The following is a 21,587-nucleotide window of genomic DNA, read 5'->3' on the forward strand; positions in this document are numbered from 1 at the left end:
GATTTGTCTGTTTTTATGCAATATTTTTGCTTGACCGTTTTTGTTCTGGAGCATTTTTTGGCTTTCAAATGAATTTGGATTTCTATCGCCAAGGGGTAGAGGTTGCCATTTTAACATCGCAGATTGCCTCCACATGGGCGCTCCTACTCGCAAACTTTTTCACAGCCTATTTCCTCATAGGACACGAGTAGTGCATGCAAACATTACTCGTGGGTGTTCTGCTTTTTCTGGAAAAATCAAAATATCGTTTTCTAGGTAATCAAGTCTCATGTGGTAAGATTATTTAAACTTTAGGGTACCAGCTTATTGCATGCAAAAAAGTTATTGTTTTTGAATTAACGGTTGTGGAGCGTTTGCTTTTGAAATTTTTAAATTAGTCGTGGGTGCTCAAAAACGGATAATCCGAGTTCTTGAAAGCTGACGGTAGTGGACAGTCAATATAATGGGTTTTCACATTATGTAAATTTCAAACTAATTCGGCGGCTAAAAATCACAATTTAGGTTTTTGGCATTCTGGTCCCGATACACCACTTCTGGTCACGTCAGAAATTTCACTTCAATCGAGACGAAACAGAAGACAATTTCAATTCATTATGTTCCTTTTGACAAAATAGCAGCAAGCGTCTTCACGAAACCCTTACCGGTATCGAAATGGAACTTTTCAGATCAGTCTTTATGGTAACAGACTCTAAGAAATGGGCTCAAGTCTGAGTGTTGGTGTTAGAATTTTGATACCAACTAAAGCCTGATACTTAGTAAGAAATATCAGAAATTTTTTATTTAGTAATCAGACAAAGGCGAATTGATTCGAGTCACTAAATTCATAAGTATGAATGTTTAAGAAATGGTGCCTAGAATCAATATTCTTCTGTTAGAGTGAGATTATTTAATGTTACGACTTCTGCGCAAGCATTGAATGGTTATGATATCTCTGGAAGTGTGAACGCAAAATTTTTAATAACTTAAATTGTTAAACCAATGGAAACAGGTGACAAAATTCGTATTAAAACATTTATACTATGCCCTGTTTTGGCTTAGTTTTTATGAATTGAAAAATTAACGATCGAGCAGTCAGCATGGGTTCAGTTAGGGCATTTTGAGGTCTAAAATTGTTAATAATGTTAATCTAAAATATTGAACCAATGAAAACGAGACATAGTTCATTGGATCTGCTGTATTATAAGGTTCAGAACCATGTTTACCCTAACATGCTTTAGCTAAGTACTTAGGAAATCAAAGCCAACAAGCATTCACTGAATAGGCTTGCTTTTCAAAGGGCACCAAAAGCTCATACTAACTTGTTAGCACGATAAAACACCTGTTGATGAAAAATCAACGATTGACCAGTAAAATGGTGGCAATTAGGGATCTTTGTGGTCTTAAATCGTTAATGACTTCCAGAATACTGACCCAATTAGAACGGTGTGAACTATTTTTGGTTAGTACTTAAGAATTCAAAGCCAGCGAGCATTCACCTACTGCACCCAATTTTTTTCGACTGAAGTGCTCGATCGCCGTATTTTCCCTGAATTCAGCATCAAAAGTTACAACAGACTGTATAATATGGGTCCCAGACATTCTCGACACTCGTTTGGTAGCAGTTTTTGCTCATTAACAACAACCTGAAAAAAGGCCGTTTCCTCTTCCAAGTGAAAATTTTGCAATATTCCTGAAAAGACTCCTCCCACAACAGGTTTTCTGTTTATTTGAGCAAATACCACGTTCACGAGGCCCAAAGTGATTTTAATGAGGTGGTATTGGCGTACAGCGATCAAAAATCAAAGCTCGTTACGTACTGTAAATATGTTTTGTAGTGCGATATTAATGAGACACTAGTGTGTGCTGGTGGAGGCTCAACTCGTGAATAAAGTTAAATTTGAAACAAAAATATCTTAATGAAGTTATCGAATTCTATTGAAGTTATCGAATATCGAATAAAGTTATCGAATATCTTTAATGAAGTTATCGTATTTATCGAATTCTAGCACCACTAAGATCGATGACTGCTTTGCTTCTACTCCTATTTGCTAACCTAGACAAAGCATGGGAAGTGATAAATAACTTTGATGTTTTAAGAAAAGCTCTTTGACGAAGAGTTTGAATTTATATTGGTTGATTAGATTGTCCGAATTCACTTCTTCGTAGTTTGCTTGAAGCAATTCGTTGCGCTTCATAATTTCCGCGGCTATGTGGGATCTTTTTTGCATCTTTTTATTCTGACTAAAAAGATTTTCAAGTTCCCTGAAATTTTCCTTAATTGAATGTGGGACAATTTATCCAAGTGGATCTTGTTTCCTTTTTGGTTTTTTCTAGGGTTGTATGACCTCTTATTTTGTTAAATTCTAATTGCAGTTAAATTTCTAATAGAAATCGTTCATTTAATTATCAGATCCTGTTTATCGATTAATTAATTGATGCTGCTATTGGATTAAATTTTTATTGTGCTGAAAGTTTACGGTAACCACTATTAAATTTATATCTTCCAAGTCTTTTATTTGTCAATTTAATTTTGCTGCAAACAAATTTTAACGAGTAAAAGCGTATTTGATGGCTTCCAATAGGCTGTCTGCTTTTTGTCCTATTTTTCTAATTTTGCTTTAGTGGGAATTGGACGCTATAGAATGTATTTTTAACCTATCGGTAACAATGTTTTCAAACGACGCCATAATTTGCTATCAATTGGTGAAAAAGCTGCCAATTGATCGAATCGCTAGGTAGGACTTTTTGTTGAATAATTTTAAGCAGTATTTATTGAGGCGATGATTGATTGGCTAGAAATGATTTTTATCAAAAAGCGAAAACTTGCAGTTTTAGTACACGGGCAAATTCCCTATCAAATGAGAGGTGGTTTTAAGTGGGATTTCTGTTTCTCGGTTTTTCAGGGGATATGCCTAGATATAGCCCCGGATATGTGAATCAAGAGAACTCGCGTTATGGCCGAGGCCATTCAACCACAGAGACCAGTGATTCGGGTTTTGGCGACAATGGACGGGGTCGCGGTGCCCGGAAATTCGCAAATCAAGAACGGTTTGGAAATTTCAATGCCACTGGTGGTGGTGGTGGTTTTGGAACAAATTCACGTTCTTCAGATGATGGCGTGAACAATTCATACGGAAGCAACAGGAATTTTCGATCATCAGATGGTTTCTCAGGTGACAGAGCGTCGAGATGCGAAGAATTAATACCCCTCAGTAGAGAAATGATCCCACGTTTAATAGGGAAAGGCGGGTCAACAATAAAGCAAGTTGAATCTGATACCGGATGCAGAATTCAGATTCTGAAAGAAACTCAAACTGATCTTCAAACGGACATTAAAGTATCCGGATCTAACGAAGGTGTTAATGCAGTGAAAATTTATCTCGAAGACCAATTTGGCTTTAGTTTGGATGCTGATCGTTCAATGTCGTCCCCAAAAACCAGTTCATATAATTCTGCAGTGCAGCCGAGGAGGTTTGAGTCCTCGTCTCGTGGGGGTTTCGGGAACAGTGAAAGAGGCAGAGTCTCTAATCAAACACAATCGAATACTTTCCAAATCTCCTCGTGGGACTCGGAGGAGAAAATTAATGGCAATAGATTTGAAAATTCGAGTTTTGGTAATTGGAACGAGCAAAGAGAAGCTTTGCCTGTTCACAATTCAAATTTTGAAGATCGCAATCAAAGTCAACCAGGTTTTGGAGTACCGCGAGATGGTAATAGTTCTACGTCAAGAGGATTTGGTAGTGATACAAACAACAACAGGGGTTTTGATTCCAGCAGACGAGATTTTGGAATCAATAAAAATGAGCCATCTAGCACTTTTGGCAGTACCTCTGGCTTTAGCTCAACCAGTTTTGCAGCAACTTCAAGTAACTTCGGTGATTCGAGTTTTGGATCTTCAACTCCCAGTCAGTTTCTAGCTAATTCGGGAGGTTTCGGCTCAAGTGAGACGCGAAATGACAGGAACAGCGGTTTTAGAGAAGGTAGTAGTTTCGGAAATTCGCAATCAAGCTCTGTAGGGTTTGGAAATCAGCCAAGTAATGGTTCCAAATCTAGTGCAGGATTCTCTGATCGAAATTCCTTCAATGCGAATCGAACTTCCGGGCGATCTGGTTTTGGAGCGGACTCAAGGAGAAATGATGGCGATGATTTTAGTGTCTTCTCTTCGAAGGGAAATTCGACTTCCCGGAGCACTTTTGGGAGTAGCGCTCAGAAAGAGTCTCGGTTCGATTGGGGACCAAATGGACCTCCAACTGCCGAAAAATTTGAGGAAGCTGTCAAAGCGAATGGTGCATCAGCTGTTCCGACAATTGATTGGGATGCGGTCAGAAGTTGCAAACCTGAAGCGAGGTTTAAAGACTACCCAGACATAACCAAAAACTTTTATCACGAGAACCCAATAGTCGCAAGACGCTCCGAGGCTGAAGTGAGTCGCATTCGCGAGTCCAAAAACAATATCATTGTTAAAGATATGAGCAAATCGGGATCTCGCAAATGTCCGAATCCTGTTACCACATTTGAGGAAGCCTTCGATCCTTACCCTGAAATATTGGACACCATATATAACCAGGGATTTACAGAACCTTCACCTATTCAGTGCCAAGGATGGCCAGTTCTTCTTGGTGGTGATGATTTGATCGGCATTGCCCAAACCGGCTCAGGAAAAACCCTTGCCTTCCTGCTTCCAGCCTTGATTCATATCGACTTACAACCCGTTCCGCGAAACGAACGCGGCGGACCAAATGTCCTGGTTTTATGTCCTACCCGAGAGCTTGCTTTGCAAATAGAATCTGAAGTGAAGAAATATTTTTACAGAGGCATCAAAAGTGTCTGTGTTTACGGAGGCGGCGACAGAGCTAAACAAGTTAGCATTTGTACCGATGGCGTCGAGATAGTCATTGCCACTCCAGGAAGGCTTTATGATTTGATCTCAAACGGTAAGTCCGCAATTTTTGATGTTGCTCAGTATTTCTTTTTTGTTTAAACAAGTAAATTGAAAATATAACCCAGGGGTTAAATATTACAAGTTTAAAATTATATATACAAAATTAGTACAAGGTTAAACATCAAAATTAGTCATTGATTTCGGTGAAGTCTATCTATACTGTGATGTGACCTTTTACGCAATTTATTCATGTCCTCAAATCGCTGCTACGATGAATTTGAGATGTTGTTCTGTTTAACAGTATCAAACGAACCTCCAATTTGACCTCATTTCTATTCAACTCGTTTCATTAAGTCCAGCTAATTAACTTGATCTGTCTGATCTATCCCTCGTCAAATGACCTAAAGGTAGAAGTTGAAAGGCTTGAGAGAATTGATTATACTGACCTTGTAGTGTCGGGCGTTTTCTTTGATGCATGTTTCAAGTTTAAACATTTATTGGGTAGAAAGGAAATTTGACCCTTGGAGAGTATTTCATGTCTACTATTGAATTAAATTGTGCATTTTTTTTAATAAAGGAGTAACTTTTTGTGAATGAATGAATGAAATGTGAAGTTAATAAGATTTAGAAACATAATTTTATAGTTCTATTTTAATCAAATGTTCGTAGATTTTCAGGCATGGAACTTATTTTTCTGAAGTTTAGCTTCCGTATCTAAGTGAATTCATGTACTCATCCGGATTTTAATACTTCACGGAAATTTGGTTGGTGCAGCCATTTTTCGATGATATAATATCCTATTCTTTACTTTATTTTAGCTCTTTGTGTTTATGGTCGCTCTCTCTTTATGGTCCTCTTTACATTTTTTAATATTTCAATTGTAGTTTTTCATTCTAGCTATTTAGGAAAAGAATAGAGGTTCTATTTTTCAGGCATCATATCAATAATGAGCGTTACATTCGTGGTACTGGACGAAGCTGATCGGATGCTGGATCTCGGTTTTGAACCTCAAATTCTGAAATGCATGTTGGACGTTCGCCCCGATCGTCAAACCGTAATGACCAGTGCCACTTGGAATTGGGATGTCCAACGCATCGCTGCCAAATATCTCTCGGATCCCTTTTTTGTAAACGTAGGCTCACTAGATTTAACAGCTGTTCATTCGGTTACACAAAATATCATATTTGCAGAAGACGATGAAAAAGAAGCTCTTCTTTATGAAATGATTCGTGCAATGCAAGGCGAGGACAAAATGATTGTTTTTATTGGGAAAAAATTGGTAGTTGACCAAATCGCGAGTAAAATGGCTCTGGACGCGATGCCGACTGAATCAATTCACGGAGGTCGTGATCAGTTCTCTAGAGAATCTGCGATCGAAGCTTTTCGTGACAATGAAGTCAGGGTTTTGCTGGCTACAGATGTTGCCAGCCGTGGTCTGGATATTGTTGATGTGACACTAGTTGTTAATTATGATTTCCCCAAAAACATGGAAGAATATGTGCATCGTGTGGGACGCACAGGTCGAGCGGGAAGAACTGGAAATGCTGTTTCATTTATAAGTCGACGTGATTGGGCGAATGCTAGAGAGTTGATAAGAATCCTAGAAGAGGCTGATCAAGAAGTCCCGGACCAGCTTCGAGAAATGGCCGATCGATTTGACAGGAGACAACAGCGTATGGCCAACGAAGGTGGATTTGGAAGGCGAGGTGGATGCGGATTCGGTGGAAGAGGTGGAGGTGGCCGTGGTGGTGGACGTCGAAGCAGAGACGACGATTTGTTTTGTTTAGGAGGGAGCTCAGGTGGTTTCATGCCTGGTTAAAAGTTGAACGGAACTACCGATAGATCTTTGAAGTTATATAAAAAAGTAACTTCTGTAGAACCTCTTGAGTATTGTACAATACAAGCTTCGCAATTTCTACTTAGCCGTGAAATGGTAATGATATTTCGAAGTATCTCTGATAAACTATCCTAAAGTTGATTTTGAATGAACGTTGATTTGAGATAATTTGTGTTTTCTTATTTATAGAGCAACGCAAACAATTATTGTCAATTATTTGAAAGATTATTTATTTGTTATATAAAATCAGTGCAGTTAAACGTCAACTCTGCCAATATGGTCAGAATTTAAGCTACTGAAAAGCGTGTTTTGAAAGCTGACATCGCCTTAATACAATTCGAAAAATGTACGCAAGAGTTTCTGTCAATTTCGACCTTGATATAAATTATGTTTTGTTGAATATATAATCGCTTTAGAACGAAGCGTGAAGCATTTATTGCAGTCATGTTTATTTCATGCAAAATGTTTCCTTAACCGTTTTCAACTTTTTGATTGAATTTTGGGTTCTGCTTGATCTAAATCGTACTCTCATTCACAATTATTGAGTGGCTAAACTCGAGTGGAGGCAGTTGGTTATAGAAAACCATAAGAAAAATGCACCAAAATTGGTTTCAATTTTTCGCTTTAAATCTTACTAGTGGTCTATAATAATCTATAAGGACCCGATAGTTGTTTGAGAGCAATTCTGTAGTCGGTTGTTTCCAATTTCTGCGTGACTAAACCAGAGATAAAACCGGAAATACACATTTCTAAGAACTAAAACTGCACCGATTTACACCACCCTCTAATTTTCTGCCGCTTTATGAGTGTTCATGCGTACTGTTTTTAGTCTATCAAAGGTTAAAAACAACGATTTGTATTCAGTTTCTCGAGTTTTATTGTTTAATTTTTACGCCCTTTGTAATACTTTCACACAGTAAGTTTCATTTCAAAGCAAAGCAAAAGATTGCTACAAACTTAGCTTGACGAAAATTAGTTGAAAAAATGAAGAACCGAAAATATTCCAACACAGCTCACCAATGTGTAGTTGCTGATAAAAGAAAAGATGTTTAAAAAGATATCGATGTAAAAGAAAGTAAAAATTGGCTTTTAACACAACGTTGAAGGGTTGATTATGCGCAGTTGATCATTTTGTTCTATTGATTCTTATCCTTTGATCTCATCACTCTTTTCCACACGTTTGATGTCGGCGGCTTCCACTTTATGATTTTTCTTAGAAAAGAGTTTTGTTTTAACTTGAATGATTTTTATCAAATTATTAAGTCGCATTAATTAATAACCAAAAGGTAACAATTTAAAAAATTGAATAATTATTAACCAAAACGTAATCACGAGATGACGAAGGAATGGTACAAATTGGCGCAAAAATTAGCGACACGATTTAGGGGATTAGTCGCCGGTTTACGCATTGCTACTGTTGCTAAAATTAGCATCAAGGACGTAACAAATTTAGCTTCGATTTATTCACATTTTGTCTGCAGTGTTCGCTTCGTGACTGATTGCAGCGAATGTGGTTTTCAAAACGATATGTGTTTTTGGATTCTGTATCTGCTTTGTGGAAATTCTGGGAACCAATACATGCATCCAAGAATGTGGACTTTTAAAAATTTTAAAAAAAATTCCCTGGAAAATAATGGAGTTCAATTCTGGAAAATAATGGAGGATTATTAATCGCTCTTTAACGAATTTTGAATCATTAATTGTAAACGTGTGTGTTGTTCGTGCAAAATGTTTGCTTGACCTTTTCGAGAATATGCTAGCTTGCTTGAATGATTTCGTCCTGAGCGCAATTTGTCCATGACAGTCACAGTGCATTTAGTAATTTCAAGTGTGCGGTTCAGCATAATAATGCCTTAGGAAGAATTTTCCATGATTTCAATGATGATTTTGAACCCCTACCCCGCTTCTGTTTTTATCCTCGCCCCTTGATTCTAACCTCTCCCTGCTTGAGCTAGCTCCAAAAAACAGTAAACCCTGACTGTCATTCTAGAGCTATGCTTCCGACTTTCCTCGGTTATGTTTAGCAATTTGTCATTTTGGACGATATGCGTTCACTGGGAAGGAACACATGTGATGATGTTTTAAGCGGATTTCGTCAACTGATGACAATTACAACTAGACGAAGAAATTGATACAATTAGCAGGCATGCTTTCAAAATATGGCCATTCCATTTCGCTTCTACTGCTATCTATCGTGTCTGAAATGAGGAATTTTGTTCAGTTTTTAATAGCCGACCTCATATTCTCAGCCGTCTATTATAGCGCTCCTATTTTACAATTCGAAGAATTTGAATTGTATTAGGGCGCTGTCTTTTTTTTTAAGATCTGTTCACACATTTTCAAGATTTTTGAAGTCAAATTGGAGTAGTGATTTTGGTCACGCCGAAACAGGAAGTGGAGCGAAAAAGCAAGTGGTTCTGCTGCGTGAAATTTTTTCGCTCTAATTTTAAAGTAGAGTGAGAAAATGGTGTTTGAACAAGAATTTGCTTTCTCGCTACTGGTTTTTTGTGCTCATGCGGCAATTTCACTTTGATTTTTTTTCGCGTTTTTGGATAGATTTTTTTCTTATTGGTTTTCCCTATTCATTCATAGTTCATTCTGGGCCTAGTTTTTTGTTTCAACCAAATTTTCATTTCTCGCTAGTGGTTTTTTTGTTCAAATGCGGCATTTTGGGTTTGATTTTCTGTCCTTTTTTTTAAAATTTTTTTGATCTGAGTTTTTTAAAATGGTTTTCCCAATTCACTCATAGTCCTTTTTAGGTCTAGTTTTTTGTTTAGTCAATGAAAATTCTTTGAATTGTACGTCAGGACTTATCCTGCTATGTTTTTTACAATTCAAAGAATTTGAATTGTATTGGGGCGCTGTCTTTTTTTTTTAAGATCTGTTCACACATTTTCATGATTTTTGAAGTCAAATTGGAGTAGTGATTTTGGTCACGCCGAAACAGGAAATGGAGCGAAAAAGCGAGTGGTTTTGCGGCGTGACTTTTTATCGCTCTAATTTTAAAGTAGAGTGAGAAAACGGTGTTTGAACAAAAATTCGGTTTCTCGGGAGTGGTTTTTTGTTCACATGCGGCAATTTCACTCTGATTTTTACTGTTTTTTCGATTTTTTGGATCGGATTTTTTTCTAAATGGTTTTCCCAATCCATTCACAGCTCATTATAGGCCTAGTTTTTTGTTTGAATTGAATTTTCATTTCTCGCTATTGGTTTTTTTGTTTACATGCGGCATTTTGACATTGATTTTCTGTTTTTTTTTTCTTATTTTTTGATCTGATTTTTTCAAAATGGTTTTCTCAAGTCACTCATAGTCCATTCTTGGTCTAGTTTTTCTGTTTAGTCAATGAAAATTCTTTGAATTGTACGTCAGGACTTGTCCTGCTATGTTTTTTACTTCGTCGAACAACAAAAATTTTTCGCTTTACCTCATTTTGCCGCTTTTTCAACATTTTGCGTGAAATCTTTTTGACTTTTCTAGGCTAGTTGCCCTCTTCTCTCATTCTGCTAAAAGTGATTTTGAGCATCAGTTGCTCAGCAAAGCAATTCAAAATGAACAGTATAAAAATTTAAGTCAGAAATAGAGACGGGATGAACCCATAAAGCCCAATTTTAGATGCCCGCTATTTGAACGTCGTTCCTAAAAGTCTTAGTTACCATCTCTAATGCTTATTGGTATTAATAGTAGCCCCTGTAGCCTCTCTCTAAGAAACAGAAGTATGTTCAACTACGAAATGCCATCAAAATAAATCGGACTTAAAAAATGTTTTTGCACACAATTTTTTTTAAATATCTATTCTTTCAATCCCAATCATGCTTATTGGAATCAACGGCGGTTATTTTCCGGCAATCTGCAGGGTATGTGTATAATTTATTTTATTTTCCAAAGCACTATCTGTGCACTAGTTTGCTTTTAAATTTAGTATTCAATCCATCAGATTGATATTAAGCAAACGTATACAAGTTTTCAAAAATGTAAATATAATGGACAGTTCATTATTGGATTATCAGAGCAAGATCTCAGCCGGCCTTTTTGCTCTTTCTTATTAAGGGTTCTGTTGGAGCTTTCCGTGATATGCTCTGTTTGGCACAGTCTGTCTTGGTTTGATCGATTAGTCGTCAATTTTTGTCTACGTTGAATTAAATACAAACCAATTGCTCTGATTTTTTTCAATAGAAGAGCTGAGTGAACAAAATTAGAATTTCAGAAAAAATGTCTATATTTTTAGATAGATAAATGAAGTAGTGCCATAGAAGCAACAGGGTTTACAAAATGCTGGAGTCTCAGTCTTCGGAACCGCCCAAAAGCCACGTATTCACTCCTATTGTTAAGCCTCAAAGACCTGAAGTGAACCCAACAATCGTAGCAAGTGAACAACTGTCGTCGGGAACGGGATCTTCGCATACCAGAACGAATGACTCGCAGTCTTCGGGTGGTTCTTACGAGGTGTCGATTAGAAGTGAGGTTCCATTTGGGCTAATTAGAGATCACTTCACGTGTGCACTCTGCAAAGGCATTTTAGTAGATGTCTGTACTATCATCGAATGCCTTCACTCTTTCTGCAGGTACTAGCTGTAATTTTAGACCGTTAATTGCTCTCTAACAAAGTTTGTAGGAGTAATTTGAATATTTTGTATAGATTTTGTGACTCTGGTCACAGAAAATCTGGCTTTTGACGAGAACTCTGTAGTGGTTCGAGATGTAAGTCGAACGGCTAAAGGGTTCATGAACTCTGGCGTGTTTCAAGCTCGTTTAATGTGAAAAAAGTAGTCACAGGACGATAGAAATAACTTCATTTTAGCGGACCTAGAAATGAAAAGTTTTTGAAAAATCAGTGTTCAATAATGTCAGGTGTGCTGAGCTATTTGATCCCCCCTGTAAATGACTTATTTATAACCATAACTATAAATGACACATTTTTAATGATTAAGTTGACTGGTAGATATTTATATGGAAACCTCGTTATTAATATATATTTTTTTAAACTGCAAAAATGAATTAACTTGGTTACCATGACTAGGCTTATAAAACAAGATCACCAGTTTAATAAATCAATTTTCAACAGCTCATTTCCGTTTTCCAGATATGAATTATATGTTTCTATTCTCCCCACTTTGGTCAGGTAAGAATAAAAACTCAAAAATCTAATTGGTTTATACAAGTTATTTAATATCGGTTTTTCGCCGATTTTTTCAAACTTTAGTTCTTGAGAGCGCCAAAGTTTTTCAACCTTTACTGCTTTATTTGAAATTATAGAAAACCTGTGACCATAGAAACCAATACTTCACTGAAGTGATCATGATATCAATTTGTCATGAAACCGATTGTCCTATTTCGATGCTGCTATAGGTCTTGCGTCATTCACCACATCTACAAATCCACCAAGTGTCCCACCTGTGGCTGCCAGCTGAACGAAGTGCTTCCTATGAAGGATATAAAACCTGATCCCAGATTGCAAGTCAGTATTTCATCGTTAGAAGTTGGGCAATTTCATCCTAATTTTTGGGCCATTCTTTATAGACGAAGTTTTATTATCTAAGGCAAAGTATATCCTAAGCAGACTATTAAGACTGATCAAAACAGTTGCACTAAACAGATGCACAAAATGTTAAATAATTGTAACTCTTTTTCTAAGCTTTAACAAATCTCTTTTCGCTATAGCTCAATGTCTAACTTCCACATGTTCAGCAAAGTAGGCTACCAGACAATACCTGTTAACTTTAATATATGAATTCACTTAAGTCCGATTTGACTTGGAAACATAAAACAAGAATAAATATATGTTATAATAATACTTTGAAGAGTTTCAAACAGACAAGATCACACAGACAACATACAGTGAGATAGAAACTTGAAGAGCGCAAAACTTAATTGGTATTGCATGCCTGGCCCTTAAAGTTGACGATCTCAAAGTTGTCAAAAGGTTTTGATTAGCTGCTATCTCAACCTCAGAATAATGCCAAGATCTTGAAATGCAAAAGTTTCTGGAACTCCTGGGAAAATCGAAGTTCAGCCAGAGAAATCGGTCGCAAAGAAAATTTATCCTAAACAAATGCAGACTGTAATTTGCAAAATCAAAGTGAAGCCATCAGTTTACAATTAGATGAACAATTTTTTACTCTAATTTTTATCACATTGAAAAATTGCCCCAGAGGAAATATATACCAAATAGTAAGAGAAGATCCAGTTCAAATCTCACCGAATATCAGGCAATCATCAACAATTAGTTGTTTATATCTGGGTTTGTCTTTTTAGTAGGAACTGTTTTAAGTTTTTAATTGCTCTCGAACGAAGTAATTATTGTAAACGTGTTGATTTTTTATGCAAATTTTTCAAGCTACTTTTTCACGGTTTCGTTCTTCATTTTTGAGTGATCTCTTTTGCTCTCACTTCGAAGTAAAGCTTGTTGCTAAAATAGAATCGATTGCAGCATAGCAAAAATAAGGGCCTGATAGACGAGAGGGCAGTGCATCTGGTGAGGGATCGGTAGGTTCATTTTTCGAATCCCGGTGTGGTCAACTACTTTTGCACCCATAAAGAAAATTTTATCTAGGCTACAGACCCTGAATAAAATTCCATCGCTTGTCGTGCACGAGCAATTCTCTCCACATTAGGCGGTTTATGTTTTTATTCGTTTGCTGTATTTTCGGACAATTTCTAATTTTGCATAATTTAAATCAAACAGAAAACAAAATTTTTCTGTTCAATTTCTCTAACAAATCGAAAAATTAGTTTGAATTCAAAGTTTTTTTAATAGCCGCGAAACCATAGCTGAAGCTATTATTGGCCTTCTCTTAGTTTTCTCAATTCGTCGTCAAGAATTTTTTTACGACCATAAGACGTCACAATCACTTCAAATCTGCCTTTTGTTCATTCGCTCATGCGATTTCAACTGAATTGCGTGCGTGACGTCATTTCATGGAGCACATTTTTGATCACACGTAACTTACCGCTCTCAAAAATAACTCCTCTCTTGAAATTCAGTTCAAGACTTTTCAGTTCAAAGATAAAGTGAAGTGTGTGTGTGTGTCACTATATTTGAAGGTTATTTAAGATCAGTTAATAGAAGCGGCATTAAGTTATACAGATTCTGAATCCAAAATTAACATCTCAGTCCTTAATGAGAAGAATAAATTTCTTGTTGTCTTTCTCTGTTATTTTCTTTTTGCAAATGTACGAAGCTATCGGGGTTATCTTCTGGCAATCTCCCAGCTATGTTTATTTTCAATTTTTGGTACCGAAGTTTTTTGTATGCTAATGACCTCAAGCAGGTGGATTCTATATTTTCATTATTCAATCAATTTTTGAGTCAACCGGAGAACTTACGTTTCAAAGTCAACCAACCTTATGTTGAGAGAACGTTTGCAATGTTGGAAGAGATAATATTCTTCGTTTTTTCCCTCGAACGGCTTTTTTCTTTTCTATTTACACCATATTATTACTAATATATAATAAGTTTGGCTAATCACACTCGTATTGAACCCTTTTTTAACTGATGGACTTAATTTTGGCCACTATCTGGCACCAATCTAGAGAAAACTTTCTAAATAATGTAAAACAAATAATAATGCGTGTTTTCACCATTTTTCTGCTTATCTTCCATAGAATTGGCTCTATGGCAGTAATTGTTTTGACAACCGGTAACAAAAATCCATCCAATCTTGTACCGGTACCGGCAATTTATTATGACTAAAATAAGGACCAAAAAGTAGATATTTTGGGGTGCAAACAGTGGTTAAATAGGACTGAGGGGGGGGGGGGGTTTGCAAACAGGAAACATCCGATATATAAATATAAGATATTTTGTACGTATTGGGGGAGTTATATAATTCTAAACTTCATTTTGCTTTAGGATCTGGTGTGTGCATTGTTTCCCGATGTAGTCCAATCGGAGACAAAAAGACGCACTGACTACTATTGGGAAAAGGGATTAGCACCCCCAGTAGACAAAGTATACATTGATACCCACAACTCCATTCCACCTTCCGATGAGTACTTAGAAGATTCCAGTCAAAAGTACGATCACTCACGTGTCAATTTGCTGCACACAAAAAGCAACAAAGTCTGGTTCAAGGCTGTCATTGTTTCGGATAATACATCGAACAAGAAATTCCTCCAAATTGTTGAAGATTTTAACACGAATCATTCGTTTATTGCGTGCCCGTCATTCGCCAAAATTGGTGCTCTATATCTCGCTATTAATAAGAAACTCCAGCTTCTGGGAACGAAAAAACTGAAACTCAACATCAATATTTTATACGAAGGGAATATTCTTGAGAAACACATTACAGTGCGCGAGTTTTATGCTTGTATGCATAACTATGGCGAATTCCCCGTTTTGATCAAGGTCGAAGTGCAGCCTGTTTTTGGAGCGTCAAAAGTGAAAAAAATTCCTCAGGAAATTGGGGAGGCAGAGACGGAAAATTCTACAAAAAATAACGAAGAGAACATATTTGGTAATTTAGAATCTTTTTTCGACGACACAGACTGCAAAGCTGAGAAAGTGGATGAAAACGTTCACCAAGATTCTGAGAAAAAGTGTGAACAAAAAACTACTAGGCGTTTGATCAAGTTAAGAAGGCGGAACAAATCACAAAGTGAAGAGAACTCGACTCGGTTGCGGAAGGAAAGCTACCAGAATGAAATGATTTTAGACAAAATGCGAAGTATGAGCGCTGAGGAAATAACTGATATTTTTGAAGAGAAAGAATTGGTGGTCTTAGCACAGCCTGTAAATTTGAAAAAGTTCTTGGAATCCCCTGAAGCAAAGCCAAGGAAAAGAACAAGCAAATCGGGACCGAGAAGTGCAACGGCGAAAGGAATCGGCAGCATTGATTAACTTCAGATATAGTTGATTGTACACCGTTAAAAAACTGTAAACAAACTTTGAACCTTATGGAGAGCATATCAGATATCGTTCAGAATTCGTCGTTGTACTGAATTCGAGACTTTTTGCATCAATGTATAATTAAACGCCACCTTATGAAATTTGGCTGCAGTCATGAAGAACAATCGTTGATTAAACGTGAGATAATAAGATTAACATATCTTCACAACAGCCCCGAACCTGATTGTGAATATGCTGTTTACCTTTTTTATTCTATGTTTTAATTTGTGCATTTACGTTGATTAAGGTCATTTCAATAAACCGAAATTTAGTATATTGGCTAATTCTGTCCAAAGAAAACACAAATTGAAATTACGTGAATTTAAACATTTCATAGTAAAAGTTCACAGTCTATTTAAAGTAAACCTGTTGGCTTAAGATGCCGTGGTTCAGTTCTGAACTAACATTAAGAGCCAGAGCACCCTACCAAATAATGTATAATGAACCAATTAGTCAGTTTTAACTATTTAATTCCGCAAAACGTATCTTAATAATTGTAAAAAAGGGTCTCACAGTGAGGGATATGGTGACAAAGGAACGATTATACTAATACAATGTTTGGCTTTTGTCGCCAAATTGCACAAAATAGCGTAATATTGATTAAATGTAGGGGCACTGGCTCATAATGAATCTTTAACTGTTGTCTGGTTTTGGATTTTGATGCCTCTTCCCTGAAATAGAAAAAAATTAATGCTATCATATTTATCTTCGGAATATTGCATAGTATAATTATAGGTATTAATAATTACGTGGCTGTCACTTAAAATGTCATCAAATGTATATGTTGGTGTATATGGATTTTTGTCTCTTTGTACATATTTTTTTTCTTTCCATATATGTCCTGATCAATGTACTCCTGTTATTCTTTACATAATTCTCTTTATTTGTAAATGTTTAAAAGTATTCTATGGGATGACTATTTTTTGTCTGAGTTCAAACTGAAAGTAAAAGTGAGGGTTATCAAAGTATCAAAAATTCAGATTACAGAAATATCATAGTATGAATCTGGAATATGACAAGGTATTGCGAGCTTTTTGAGATTGATGATAAAAGGAGACCTTTAGCAAACAAAAATTGATATAGTATTTACCCCAGCAATTGTTGCAAAAAGTTGATATTCTGGGTTGTTCACTAATAAATTTGCAAAATAAATTCAAAAAATATAAGAATTAGTGGAAATGGAAATCGAGTGAACTGAAAGAAAGGTCTGCAAAAGATTTTGTTTTCCTTTCATTCGGCTCTCCATAGATATGCTGCGTGTTCTGCAGTTGTGTTATTTTTTTACAGGGAAGCAAAAAAAGTCAGGAATGATGCTGAAGCCGAATAATGTTAAGATCTCCAATTTTAATTTTCTCCAATTTATATTACAGACCAAATCTGAATGCTTACAACATTGCCCGAGGAACGCATTTAGTTTGCTTTCCGTTCGTTTTACTACATAAGCGTGACTGAAACCACTACTCCAATTTGACTTTTCATGGAAAACATAGTATAATAAATGACCGTCTGGGAAGATGAGGACTATTAAACATCGAAAAATAAAACAACAAATATCCGGAAAATTGTCAGCGAGATGAAATAGTGAAATATTTACTATTATACTCCGCCTCAAAGTAGTATCATCGGAATTACAGTAAGAAAATCATGTGTGCAGTGAAAATTTAAAGAAGATGGGGGAGGTGGAGGAACTATGCTCAACTGTTTTTTTTTGTTCTGTCGATTTGTCCGATCCAATAATTATTGCGGAAAGCTCTTAGTGGTATGTTGGTATATTTATAACTTATAGTGGTATGTTCATATGTTGTAAAAATTTCTTGTTAACCAATGCCCGTTTACAGTACCTTTTTTTTTACTTTTACGGGTTTTAGTAACCTTGAAGCGATATCAAGAATTTTAAGGTTAATGGTGGTCTTTAGAATAAAACAGATTTGAACATTCACGCCCATTTCACTTCTGGTTTTTTCTCGTGACTTTCTTGTGAATTTCACTAATTGCGATGCTTTTGTTAATCTATGCAGTCTCATTGATATCAGTTTTGCCTATTTTTAATTGCTCTCAAACGAAGCAATTATTTTTGTTCTGTCGGTCTTTTTTATGCAATTTTTAGTCTTCCATTTGAGTTTTCGTCATCAAAAACAGGATGAACAGGTAGCGCCCAGCCGGCCTTCAGTGCCCTTAGAGTCTTTTAGCTCTGTTTCAGCTCAAACTGTTTGGAGACTTATACTTATGATGTGAAGGGTGGTTTTTAGTGGTTGAAGATCCCTCTACTGTTGACCACCCCGCACTGTTGCCCCCACCCCCTCCGCCGTTACTCCCGCACCCCAACTTTGCCCCACCATCAGCCCCTCAGGTGCCCCCCCCCCCCACCCCCGACTGGGTACTGACGAACAACCGCTCGCTAAAAACAAGCAAGTTTATACTAATTTGCACAATTTTTTGAGTTTTAGCAGACCTAGGTTTCCAGGAAGCCCCTCTTGGGTAATATAATACGTTGTTGCATAGTTTCCATTGATAATGGAATGGTTTCAACATTTTAAGAACAGGAATTTTAGCATTTCTTTGACAAAACGCGCAAATTTTTGTCAAATTAATTGACATCTATTTTTCATTATTCAGAGGCCAGAAAACCCAGGGGCCAGAAAACCTCCTTAGGTGCTTTGATAGTAAGTTACTGCTTTGTTTTTGGAAGTAATGGAATATCTTTCAAGAATTCAACATTACGAATTTATTGTTCACGTTTTTTGAGCCCCAGGGCTCAGGAAATCTCCGTCAACGTTTGATAATAAGTTATTGGAAAATTTTTGTTGGCCATGGATTATTTTAAACCTTTTAATATCACAAATTTAAGCAACTTTTTTCATAAAATTTTCAAGTTTTTTGAAAATTTTTCAAGTTTTCTTAAGTTTTCAAGTTTGTTGAAAATTGTTCAAGTTTTCAACTTTAAGTTTTCTTAAGGTTTTTCAACCTTAAGAGCCAAAGAACCTCCTCTAGGGTTTGATATTTTGTTAGTGCAATTTTTTTAGATTTAATAGAAGTTTTTCTAAGATTTTAATATCACGAATTTAAGCAATTTTTTAAAATTGCAATTTTAAGATTTGTAAATCTTTTTGATTTTTTTCCGGCACCAGGGGCCCTGGGAATTTCTCCAAGGTTTGAGAAACTGCTTCATGGTTTCTACAGTTAGTGGAATGGTGATCAATATTTATATGACTCCAGCTTTAAAAATTTTTCGATAAAATTCAATTTAGTTTATTAATATCTTGATTTAAAATTTGCAATTGTTGAACAAATTTTTGAATGTTTTTGTCCTTTTCTGAGTTCAACGATCATTACCGGCCAACGAAATTTCTAAGTCTTACATATGGGTTACTTGCCAGAACTCCAGAGACAAAAAGTTGGTTTTGAACTTTTTTCACTTTGAAATCTGGTAAATTTTGCCTTATTCAGTTTTTTCTTTGATTTATTTACCAACAAGAGTAGAGAACTAGAAATTGCAGTTTTGATTCCCATCATGGAAAATATTCCTAGCTCTTTCTATCTCTCTCTCTCTCTGCCGGTTGGGATTTCTTCCCTCTTCCTTGTTCACGTTTTATTTCTCTCTCACAAACGTTTTGTTGATGCCTCACTTCAGCTACTGTTATGTGACGTAATGTCATCATCTATTATCCCCATTTAACGCTAAGTTAAGAGAAATGTTTTTATCATGAATGACTTAACAGGCACTTTTTATGAAAGCATTGTTAATTTCTCTCTAAAACAATTTGTAATAAATACATTAATCCTCTTTCTCTTTTTTGCAATTTTTTGCTTGGCCGATTTTTTGTCTGACCCATTTGAATTTCTTCAGAAACAGAATAAAGAGGTATAAAGTTCTCTTAGAGCCGCTGAGCCCACTAACCTACAAGTATGAGATTAACAGAAAATGTTTTAGAGACATACTTATTGTGTGAAGCGGGGTTCTTAGAGATTGATCCCACACAACATCCACCCACCGCCCCCACATCAGTCCCCTCAATCCTTTTTGCACCACAGCTGCGCTGACCTTACACCCCTTCAATAAATGTGGGGTTTTATCTTAGGCGACTTAACAAGCACTTTTTAGGAAATCATTAATAATTGCTCTCAATCAGTTTGTAACAAATATAATAAGCCTGTTCCTCTTTTTTACGCAATTTTTCGCTTGACCGATTTTTCGTCTGACCCATTTAACTTCCTGTTTTCAGAAACAAGATAGGGAGGTAGCGGCCAGTGGACATTAAGTTCTCCTAAAGCCTTTCAGCTCACTAATCTCCAGTTATGCGATTCACAGAAATTGTCTTGGAGTCTTATACTTATGGTGTGAAGGGCGGTTCTTAGAAATTGACCCCATACCCCACCCATCACCCCCACATCCTTCCCCCAATCCACTTTTGCGTCACCGCTGCGCTGCACCCCAATGCGGTCACCTTACGCCCCTTTGTTTGGTTCAATTCGTTTTTTTATATGATTAGTTATTTACATTTGAACTATTGAATATTCTGGTTGCTTACAAAACCAACTAAATGACATTCATTCTAGATAAGCATAATTGAAACTTCTGAGTGTTTTCATTTGATGGCAAATGGTTTCAAACTTTGCTTCAAAATTAATAGCAGAAAATGGAGAAAGATGCCCCTCAATATTTTGTTGAAGTAAAAAAAATCTCATAAACAATAGGCTCTGGCTGCGCCATACCAGAATGTGTGTGCTTACGTTCAGTAAATTTAGTTTTCGGATTTTTCTGTTGGGTTGTATCTGATTTTTCTAAAATAGATTTTTTTTCGGCATTAGCATTCTTTCTGGTTTGTTTTTGCATGTGGGTTTATCTTGTTTGATAACTAGTTTGTTTAAAAAATCGTATGGTATGTTCCAAGGGCAATCCTGACATACTGCATTCGTGACTTAGATTGTGATGATGTATCTTGGGCGACATCTATTTGAGTTTGAGTTCTCAATTGTTAAAAGGCGCAGGTTATTTTCAACTTCTGCACTCATGAATCGAATTTGGGCTTTATGTTCGAATTGAAATAGCTTAGAGGTCAAGCAAGATAAATAATAAAGAAATTGAGTACAATTTACTTTAGATCTGATTCAAAGTGTTTCGATCTATTTGTTCTAGTATTCACTCTGGTGAAGTAATTTGATCTCACTGCTATTCACACTTTGTATACATGTCTTTTTGAAGAATCTAAAAGGTATGAGATACGAAATATGAACTACTGAGTCTAGCAAATGCAAAGTTTTTTTTTCCAATTTTTGCTCATTGATGCTGCTAGGATTTTAGCCACTTTTCTTATTTTTTATTTCTAAGTATCAATACTGAGCGGTCTTGTTGGTGTTCCAATGGGGTCTAAAAGTCCTAGACAATGTCTTTTTAATAGTTCATGCCTTTGATAGCTTTCAATTTTTTTCTCGTTAAAAAAATGCAATTTTTGAGTTTTGACTCGGTTTTTTCTTGAGTTTTGACTTGAGTTTCGTAAGGTTTGTTGTACAATAAAATTTAATTGATTGTAGTAATGACATAAAGGACTGCACACTAGTTTTAATGGATGCACACTCCCTTTTGGTCGTTTTTTGTTGTGTTGCCTTTCAGTCTGACGTATTACAGTCTTCATAAGTCAATAATGACGAATAGTTGATTTCTTTATCAATTGATAGCTTAATAAAGACATAATATTTAAGCCTTTCATTTTCAAAAAAAAATGATTATTTTTGTTTGTCTATTGTTATTACCAATTTGCTTCTAGTTTGGTTTATAATTGGTTTCCTACAATTGTATTAATCATTTGTTTTGATAGCTGACAAATCCTGTTGGTTTTCTGAAGAGGGGTAATTGGAAATTCTGAATATGTCCGTTTGACTACGAATGTTTTTTAAATTGTCTGAAAAATAACAGATTCCTGAAAACCTTTTGCCCTTCAATACTGTTTTGTCACAGGAAATGTCTTCAATTTAAATAGGTGAATGTAGTTTTTGGAACGTTAGT

General features: G+C 36.1%; 2 protein-coding genes across 2 annotated transcripts in view; both read left to right on the forward strand.

The window, feature by feature from the left end:
- The window catches only part of LOC142344868 (uncharacterized), a 577,092-nt gene extending 561,167 nt beyond the window's left edge, over positions 1-15,925 (forward strand). Inside the window, exons 2-4 of the mRNA XM_075396904.1 lie at positions 10,922-11,261; positions 12,046-12,154; positions 14,549-15,925. Coding sequence (XP_075253019.1) covers positions 10,969-11,261; positions 12,046-12,154; positions 14,549-15,535 — 1,389 coding nt within the window. The 5' untranslated portion in view covers positions 10,922-10,968 and the 3' untranslated portion in view covers positions 15,536-15,925. The remainder of the gene's footprint in view (positions 1-10,921; positions 11,262-12,045; positions 12,155-14,548) is intronic.
- Positions 2,653-7,018, forward strand: LOC142344866 (uncharacterized). Its single transcript, XM_075396902.1, has 2 exons — positions 2,653-4,913; positions 5,794-7,018. Exons 1-2 carry the CDS (start codon positions 2,888-2,890, stop codon positions 6,678-6,680), a joined length of 2,913 nt encoding a protein of 970 aa, XP_075253017.1. The 5' UTR covers positions 2,653-2,887; the 3' UTR covers positions 6,681-7,018.
- Positions 15,926-21,587: the final 5,662 nt, after the last annotated feature.

This window comes from Convolutriloba macropyga, chromosome 8, assembly GCF_964194025.1.
Source record: "Convolutriloba macropyga chromosome 8, txConMacr16.3, whole genome shotgun sequence".
Taxonomy (NCBI): domain Eukaryota; kingdom Metazoa; phylum Xenacoelomorpha; order Acoela; family Convolutidae; genus Convolutriloba; species Convolutriloba macropyga.